This window comes from Ananas comosus, unplaced genomic scaffold (genome assembly GCF_001540865.1).
Source record: "Ananas comosus cultivar F153 unplaced genomic scaffold, ASM154086v1, whole genome shotgun sequence".
Classification (NCBI taxonomy): domain Eukaryota; kingdom Viridiplantae; phylum Streptophyta; class Magnoliopsida; order Poales; family Bromeliaceae; genus Ananas; species Ananas comosus.
The window spans coordinates 1-9,751 of record NW_017891823.1 but is presented as its reverse complement, the minus strand read 5'-3'; the positions used below and the strand labels follow the sequence as shown (position 1 = coordinate 9,751).

Sequence of the window (9,751 nt, the reverse complement as noted above, 5' to 3'; positions counted from 1 at the left end):
TCGCAGATCGAAGCATTAAAATGCTGATCGGAGACAAATCGCGCTCCCCAATCCGCAATTTTCGAATTAGAGAGCTCCTTTATCAGAGATTCGACGATTTCCGGTAAAGAAAGACCAAAACCGAGTTCTGACATCACATTCTGATACTCAGCAGCCACCCTGGAATGCCCAATGACGATATCGTCACCGCTTTCGAAACTTTCTGCCAGGATATATCCTATCTGCACAATACCATACTAGAAAGTGATGGCATAGAGCAAACAGAGGCCAAGAAGAAAGGAAACCAAGAGCTTGTCCGGTCGCAAATAGGACAGACAAGCTTTTCTTTCTAAGGATAGAAGTTTGATGAGGCTTGACAATTAATACAGTGGACGCCAAGACCACATCTAACCCAAACAAAAAAAAAAGCTTTAGTAAGGTTAAATAGAGCCTCTACAAGCATCCCTTGAATGGCTAACGGAAAACGATCCGTAGCTGAAGACAAATAAAAACTCCTCTACGAAATGAGTTTTGACAGACACTTCAAAGGCGCTGTTTGATTGTATGTACCATCCATAGGAATCATCCTAAGAATAGACATACACCAATCATGCGCTGGACGCAACAATGTTTGCTTAACTGCGTTCGGTATTGCAAAGAGCAAGAAAACTCCAATCCCACGCGCAACGGCTTTCGCGCGTTGGCGCTCACTCCCTTGCTTCTTGCGTTGCGCTCAGGGAGTGGATTCGTCGCTTTCGGGTTGCTAATAAGAGGATTGCTAGCCTTTTTCGAAGATCTTCACTGATGTTTGCGATTGACTTCCTTTGCTGGTGTGCCCGCGCTTGTTTATAGCTTTCCCGATCGAAAGAAGTGCCTCTGTCCCCTTACTCAGTTCCCTATTCCCGTAGCCTGATACGAGTTATTTAGTTCGTGTCTCCGTCTCCTTGTTCTTGGGAAGAACTTCGGTTCATTCGCGGCACTCGTAGACATAGTTCTATTTCATACCTTCTTCTTTCCCTAAAAAGCTCAAAACTCAAAACAAGAGAAAAGCAGAAGCAAAAGCTCGAGTCGAAGAGTGGAGGTCGCTCGGTAACTCGAGTCAATGAGTCCCATTCATTCTTGCCCGAAACAAGTGGGCTATTCATGGAGGTGCCACCTTTGTTCAATCGAGTCCATGTTCTCTATTTCCCAAAACCCATTCGTTCACCGACCCGTGGACCAGAGGTTGCTTGCTTGGAATTGGGCTTGATAGCTTTCTTTAGTACAATCCCCTTGTGAGAGCAACCCCGGGTTCGTTCCTAAGACTACACTCACTGCTTCCTCTGTTCATATTCCGGCATAGGAGATCAAGTAGATTGAGAGGGTCATAGCTTGAGGGTTGCGGTCAACCTTTTCTGTTTAGTGCAGCGCAGCGCCTGCTCAATTGAGGGTTTGCTATTCAGTAGCTCGCTCCTTCCGCTCGTGCTCTTCCTATGATGAATGCTTTCGTTTTGTTATTGGATAGGCAACTTGCCTTTCAGATCCAAGTCTTCCCTCTGGCTCGTTCAGTTCCCCCACGCCCCGTAGGTTTCTGAACCTCTTTCATACCCGAACCTTCCCTTCTTAAGCCCAGCCTTAGCGCCCCCTTTTTCCCTTTGAAAAAAAAAACCTTCACAATCGAAGATTGCCCTCGTCCATGGTCACTGCTATCACCTCCACGGCCTATCCTTCCCGTCCTTGACCTTCTATTCTTCCCGAACTCTATACCACTGGAACAACAACAAAAGGAAAGGATCTGAAAAAGGTCAATCCGGTCCTTCTAGTCATCATCCACGATCGGTGGTCAAGTCGACCTACTAACCTGATGCATAACGACCTACTCATTGGACCTACCTATTCGCTATTGACGCTCCATGGTTTCCCTAGTGCACTATCGTCGAGAAAAAGCTCCCCTCTCCATAGTTCTATCCCCACCTCTCGCTGTTTATCAATTTCATTTCAGAATCAATATTCGGCCAGCCCTCCCCGAGAGATGAAAAGCACTCGCCCGATTCTCCATCTCTGCCTTCTATCGCCACCTCGCACCTATGGAGCAGGGATCTCAGCATTGTAGAATAACTGCTTCCGATTGAATCAGATAATGCCCATCATCGGTGGGATGCCGCCAGTCGGTCAATAGCGAACGAGAGGTAAGATGCAGTGTCAGGAAGGGTTTTTGTCCCTCCCGATCGAGGTAGTTGATTCAGAAAGGGCAGACGGATGAAAGGGTAGAAAATTCCGTCCGTCCGTTTCGAATGGGGTGTTCTACCCTTCCATTCCTACTAACCCCTCCATAACTGGCTGGGGAGGAGATACAAGTGAGTTGTCCGTGGGGTATGGTACAAAGAAAGATTGCTGAATGCGATGGCGGCCTTCCCCGCCATGAAATGGAGCGTAGGAGTACCAGATACGAGATTCAATGTTCCGCTCGTGGCAATGTCCCCCGTGCGTGGAAATGTCATGTATTGCTAAGCATTGAATGGGGTTATTAGCTCCCCCCTCTCCCTCTCTCTCCCCGAGAACAAGCACCTTCGATTCAGTCGATAGCATGCGTAATTGTCTTTTTTTCTTTCCCTTCCGAAGCACTACCTGCGGCACGTGGATTTCTCCACCCGAATCAGGGATCATGGGAATCGACGGGACGGACATTGATAGAAGTCAGTCTTTCATCCTTATCTATATCTCCGGGAATCCCTTATTCCGAGGAGCGGACGTGGACTACGTAACACGTCCCTTGCCTCCCGGCTTATCATCGGATGCAGGTTACCGGTCCGTCCTTCCGAGCGGGTCCGTCCCCTCCCCCACTTCCCCCCTATGGAATTTAGCTTCACATGCTGCTTTATGTCTGTCCCTGCGACCCTGCTTACCCGGAATGTGACCTCCAGGAAGGCCCTCCTTCTGCTTCACCACCATTAACGATCGATTCTCCTTGTCCCGCCTCTCCCCGCCCGCTACACTCCCCTTTCTCCTCTTCCATTGCAAAAACAGGGCCTCGCCTTACGTCTTCAGATAAGGCGACGATGGAATTTCTTCTACCGTGCAACAAGACTACAAATGCAAATTTAAAACTCGCCTTTGTTTGCTCTCTGCATCGTCAGAGCGCCCCGCCCCGGGACGTTACGTTGGCTGCTGTGTACGAAGATTGTTCGCACTTGTTCCATCCAGCCCAGCCCGAAGTCGTACTATTCTTGTTCAATCCATAAACTGGTCTCACTAGCTGGTGACCACTCGACCGATCGACTAAAACCAATTCTTCTTGGAAAAGGTCGATCGATGAGTTCCTTCTTCTCCTTCATCGCAACGATTCTTCCCCGTTCAAGAATCACTGTTTTCGTGATCGAATGACGAAATAGATATACGAACTGTATAGGATCATTCGCTGGAATGGGATAAGTGATTCTTTTAAAGGATCCCAATGGGATCGTAGAATCAACTAAGGATGCAATAGGTATTTGTGATCGATCAGCTTCCAGTATGACCGAAGACTTTCTATCTGCATCCAGAATAACCACACAATCAGGTTCTTGGTTCAACCCTAAATTGATCTTCTTCTTTCTCGAACGGATTTTTTTCGGACTTGAACAAGAATTGGTCAAAAAAGCCCCGATCCTCCATTGAGAATCATTGATACAGCTCGCCATTTCTTCCATTATCTCATATAGAAATACATGATTGGTCTTTAAAAAGAAGGAACGGCCTTTTTGACGAATGGGAGATCCTATAAAATGAAGAGCGTTTCGTAAACTAATCTTTGTCTTGTCTGAATCGAGAATAGCAATTCCATTTCTGGAACCACAGATATAGACTGAGAAATGGTGAGCAGCTACCCGACGGCCGAGATGTGCGTTCGTACTAAGTAATTTAGTACACACTATAGAATGGATTGTCATTTTTTGTTTTCCTTTCTGGAGATAGAGGTGGTAAGTAATATAAGAAAAAATAGGTTTGCTGCTGATCCTCTAACCACTCAGAGTCAGAGTCAACATCAAAGGTGGTGACGCACTCAATGCCAACAGACGGAGAAAGCAGAAAGAGGGAAGAACTCTGATAGAAAGGCGGGTGAAGCCAGTTGGTGAGCTTGCTTTCTCGGCTCCAGTCTCATCTTGAAGATAGCTAGCCATTAGATAGATGATCGTATACGCGATATCGGTCCTCGGTTCGGATGTCGGATGAAAGTTGTCCTTCGGTTCCCTTCTTGTCCTCAGGGAAGTCATCAGTTGTCTCTGAAATTGCACGAGAGTGATAAAGGGGGGAAAGAAGAAAAAGAGCATCTTAACATGTGTTAAGCATATCAAGATAGAGGCTTTCTCAGAAGGGTGGAAATTCGGTCTTTGAGTTCCCATTGCTACCTGCTTCATTCTTTGCTTTCGGATTACCACTGCCTTAGAGTGTGCACAGAAGAGCCATCCATAGTTCAGGGCTTCAGTCTAGCTATGATTCCCCTTGTCTGCTCGATTAGACGAAAGCTACTGTTCTACAATTACAGGTGAGAAAGCTAGCCTTCTTGGCGATCCGCTATAACTATAACTAACAATGGAAGACTGACCCGGCTGTTCTTAGCTCTTCACACTTGATAATTCATTCCTACTTATTAATTAAGCTATCACAGATGGCAAAGGCGATCTCTGTTATGGAATTTGCCTTCCAGACAGGATCCAGAGTAGGTGTTCACATGGGCATATAACTATATTCAATTCAATATAATAATAATAAATAGAATAGAATATATGCCCGAATCTATAGACTCGAGGCAATGGAAGGACATAGGATAATTCCCCAACTGAGACCGGGGGAATACCTCCAATCCTTTAGTAAGAATTTAGATGCAGCTTCCTTGCTAGGGTGTTTTCAAACTTCGATCTGATGGTTCGACCTTCATCAGTCAGGAAAAAGAAGAAGGACCCACTTATTCCACTCAGAGAGACCGAAGCAGGCAAGAAAAAGGCAGAAGGAAGTTCTCTTTCCATTCCAACTAAACTAAGTGAAAAAGGGAGAGAGCAAAACAGAGACAGAGTAACCAAGAAACTATGTCCAAACCAACGAGTCCTTTGGTCGACTCTTAAGAATGTATCGGGAGTTGGGGGTTAGCCGTCTCATGGGAGTGATAGCTGGGTTTTTCACGGAGTTTCTTCCTTCGTACAAATGTTCAGAGAGTGCTGACGGTCGGAGAAAACTTTCAGAAGATCTACTCTTTGATCTAATGATAAGGGACTAAAATCTGGATGATATTCTTCGACGATCCCCTGATGAGGACATCCGAGAATCAGCCTTCGAATTCATAGAAGGAAATCTCGCTCATCTGGAGCCTTTTTTAGAAAACGAAGAAGTACCGAATCCCGAACAAATCCAGGATTTGCTGGAAGCTCACTTGCGTTTTATAATAAATGACCTCATACAGGATGGGGAAAACTCCCAAACCCTATGAGAGATTTCGAAGACACTTTCTTTATCGGTTGAAAAACATAGGATAGGGCAAAGAATGAATAATAGGGCAAAGGGGGGAAGGAAGGCATAGGGCTCACACAAGTAAGTGCAGGACCCCAATCGGGCCTTTCTGAAGTGTGGCACAGCCAGGGAGGTAGGGGGGAGTGTGAAGCCGTCAGAGGCGGAAGCGGCAAATCGCTTCTAACGAGTTCCCAACACTTAGCTTAGTAGCTTAACTCTTTCTACAGGCGTGGCGCTGCTGGATGCTTCTGATCAATAGGAATAGGAGGAAAAAAAAAGCTTATGATGAGCATCTATTGGAGTCGATCATTTCCAAGATCTAATTCCAGTTTATTAGGTCCCCCACTCATGCTGATGTCGCGCCAAACGATTGCGCGCCTCACCTTGGCTATCCTCAATTTACGACCTTAACACACTATACGGCGCCAAAAAATGCCCTGTCTGTTGGTCGGTATTGCGAGGGACTGGCTGGCCCGCGCAGCTACCCTCGCACAAGCGGCCATCTCGACTCGCAGACGCATAGTGCAGACACTACCCTGTCGCGTAAGTCAGGCGACAATCGACTGCCAGAATCTTCCCGCCGGACACCCACCAGGTCTTGAGGATACTCAGCCAGGATCCCCTGCGCGGTGGGACTCCCGCGCGCCTGGAATGGTTGACCTTCGGTGCTCTCGCGTGAACCCTGGCGCACACTGCGCGCTCTCTCACCACACAGACCATGGCATTGCACTCGTAGCGCAGCTGGCCTCTGACTCCGAATCTCACAGGGTTGGCACGGGTGCCATGACCTGCCACACCTGATCAAAAGAAGGGCAGGTCGCGCCCAGCGAGGTTTAAGCTAGAGAGACTTGCTTTGTGTTCGCGACATGCGCGCTCGGCGGCTGGCTGTAAGCGGCGGTCTCCTTGCATCTGAAACCGCTCTTTCTTCCACGAAGATTCAGAAAAACGTAGGTCTTGGCTAAGCTCGCAGACATAGGGGATTGGTGCGGCGAACGAAGAAAAAGGTCAAAAGGGTTATGTATGTTAGATGCAAGGATGTGCAACGGAGACAAGACGGGCTGCGGTTATTGGCATGTAGCCATCGCTGAGTCTTCCATTGCTGTCTAGTCTATCCTGGCACCCTGTCCGCTTCGCTCTGCATACGTAAAAAAAGGCAAAGGACCGCAGTGTAGAAGCCACGCGGCCCATGCAGTGGCGATGACTAGGCAACCTAGTCTCTGGCTCTCACCATTGACCAATGTGCATACAGTCTAGGCCGTACCATAAAGGAGGCCCAACTCGATGCTGACTAAATTGATCTGCGGATGATCAACACTCGGGACGGCCGCACCCTGAATATGGACGCACTAGTAGAGTATCGTGTATCTATGATATGAGTACAGAACAGAACAGATCAGGAAAAAATGTGTTCCTCATGCTGGAACATGCGCACGGTAGGACGCGGCCTCACTGAACTTAATCCATGCTTAGTCTGGCGCGCGGCGCGCTAGCTATATCTCTCGGTGGATCCTATAACTGGTACCCCAGACGCGCGAAGGTCTGAGTATAGATGTCGTGTCTGATATCCGACATGTCTGCGTTCCGGCCTAAGCTGCGGATGCGGCGCCTTCTGTGGCGCGCATGGCCATACGGCTCCTCTACAAATGCCACACATGTTGGGCTTTGGGACAGCAACTAGTCAATGGCGTAGCCGCGCGCCGAAAGAACTGAATTGCGAGCCCGGTCGCATTGCAAGTCTTGTCTGACCGGCATAATCGCCGACAGTAGTGACCAGACCACGGCAGCGCAGCCGCGCTGCTGCCACTCTGCTGCACGCGCGCCGCGCCTCTTGCTCTGCCGTGATCGCATCGCCGTCGGTGCTGCCTGGCCGTCGCTGGTCTGCCGATGCCGTTCGGGCTGGCTGCCATGCGCCAAACGCCACGTAGTCATGGGCATGGTGCGGGCACAGCGGACCCGGTGAGTGGCGAGATATCTCTGTGCTGACTCGTCACAGACTGAGTACGCGCGCTAGCGCGCCCCAAGACCTCAGTCCTTTTTCTGCTTGCTGGCCAAGAAAGAGAGAGACCCTCATCCCTTCCAACACCAACCCAATCTCCATTCCTTGATGGGAAATGAGCAAGACCATATGTTTTTATAAAATATAGCCCCCTATATAAACCTGCCCCTTACTACCCGAACTTCTTACCTTAAAATAGGACTAACTACCCGAACCCGCTTGCTTATCTTCTACGATCTAATGTTGTTAAGCAGTGGTTATTTTTGATGAAAAAAGTGAGACGAACTTCTATCGACTACTATTCTAGCACCCAGCTGTGCCATGTGTTTATTCTTTTCTTCAGGTATTCCTTTGAATAACTCTGATTTTCAGGTCAGACAATTTGCAGATCTTCTTAGTCAGCCTATCTGTGTTCTTATCCTCTAGTGCGGATCCAATCTGATTTTATGAAGCCAAGGCCTGACATCTATTGTGGGGATCATCTTTTATCGGGAGACATGGCCTGGTGGTTTCTGGTCGAGATTCCTAATCAATAGGGCGAAGAGCTCTTCGCATGATCTGGTCGTACCTTTCGTCAACGCTATTTTTTTTTGTCCCTTCTCAGCTGCTGTCCTTACTCCAGAAATTGGAACACATTGATTCCCTTCGTTCCTGTCCTCTCGCTTCAGGGCATAGTGCTTCTGAATTTATTCTATACCCCTTAGATGATGCTGCCTCTGACTCTCGTGGGTAAACTCCTACTTGATTAGTCAGAACTTCTCTGTCTCAACTCGTGGACCTATCTATCCTCTTCTTTATAAGAAGATAGGGGTTTGCTATTCCCGCGGATTGCTCATATTTCTTTACCCCCTTTTTGCTTTGTTTCAGCCCTTCCTTCATCTTCACCTTCCAGTACTAATCTCTCCTTATGGGGAAGACCCTGAATCTGACCTGGGAGCCAGCCAGCCGTGCTCTTGCCCGAGTGCTTACTTCTTTCGCGAGTGAAAAGCTCCTTTCTGACTTCTTCCTTGCTTTCAAAGTGACGGGTTTCGGCATTCAAGTCAAAGGATGATTGTTATTCTCGAGGAACTGGGCGAAAGAGGTCAGCTTAAGCTGCTTTGGTAAAGAGATATGAGAGTGAGGCTAGCTTTGGGCATCCCCTAAGCCAAATGAGAAGGAAGGGATGTGTTTAGGTGCAGAAGCCATGATCGGTATAGTGAGGCTAGCTTTCCCTCTTGACTTAGGCTTAGGCTGGTATACCAGAGTGGGAACAGTCTACAGGGTATGTGTGATATTGGTTTGAGAATACACAGTTATAAAGAAGTCAAGACAGCAAGAGTCGGATGCGAATATGTAACCAATGCAGTTTTGGATACATCAACCCTACTTTATGAGATACAAAGCTATATGGATTGAAGCGCGGAAGCAATGCCCTTCGGAGCAGTTCGTTGCTCGGTCGATTGGGAATGAAAGATAGGGAAACTCCTTTTTATTGTGACAAGTCAAAGTCAACCAAGAGGCGGAAATCAGAATAGAGTAGAAGCAGATGCAGGAGCTGGAGCGGTGCTAGGCTTAACTCTTTTTTCTTTATTTTAATTTCAATCTGAGGAAGATTGTCCAGTAGCCAGAACCCTATCCTATACTAAAAAAAAATTTCTAATCTATTGTCCCCCCCGCTTTTCATTCTCTTGTCCTGTACCCGCAAGAGTAGGCTTTTCAGTTTGGCTGCTAACGAGGGAAGAGGGCTGACACAAAAGTTTGAGGCTGGCAGCTGTCTCCCTTGGGTAGTAGTCTCCTTGGGGCATTGTATAAGGAAGAGATTTTCCCTTTATCACAGCTTGTTGAGAAAGGGGCGAAACTGCTTAAGGAGCTGCAAGACGCATATTTAATTGGCCTTTGATTTTCGAGTTTGGTCTTACCTTAAGGGGTTATCCTTTAACACAATGACCCGGTCAGATCCTTTCAAAGATTGGGCTGTTGATCCAACTCTTTGCCTGGAACTAGATCTGCTTCATCTTAGGCCCTCGGTGGTGGTGCTCCGAGTCAACGCATGATCGACGAAAAAAAGACAGTACTCGAAAAAGAGATTGATGCTCTGACTTACGATGCAACAGGCTCTGCTGCTTCATCGACGACTGGATCGAGATCGGGATCGACAGCACAGCTGCTGCTGCTGCATTGCATTAAGGTCGTTGATGGCTTTCGAGAACGAGAAGCTGCTCGGCACCTCATTGCTGGATGTCCGGCTCATGCTGGCAAAGCCAGCTGTGGTAGTGGTAGTATAGTAGCCCTCGAGAAGGCGTGCTATACCTGGTCCTTCCTCTCGTCTATTTC

At 47.8% G+C, this 9,751-nt stretch overlaps 1 protein-coding gene across 1 annotated transcript; it reads right to left on the bottom strand.

Annotated features, from left to right (window-relative positions):
• Window positions 1-1,612: 1,612 nt before the first annotated feature.
• LOC109705174 (ribosomal protein S2, mitochondrial-like) lies at window positions 1,613-4,676 on the bottom strand. Its single transcript, XM_020225921.1, has one exon. It carries the CDS (start codon window positions 3,885-3,887, stop codon window positions 3,180-3,182), a length of 708 nt encoding a protein of 235 aa, XP_020081510.1. The 5' UTR covers window positions 3,888-4,676; the 3' UTR covers window positions 1,613-3,179.
• Window positions 4,677-9,751: the final 5,075 nt, after the last annotated feature.

Excerpts from the sequence above, each read along its gene's own strand:
- LOC109705174 (XM_020225921.1), bottom strand. The coding sequence starts at position 3,887 with ATGACAATCCATTCTATAGTGTGTACTAAATTACTTAGTACGAACGCA.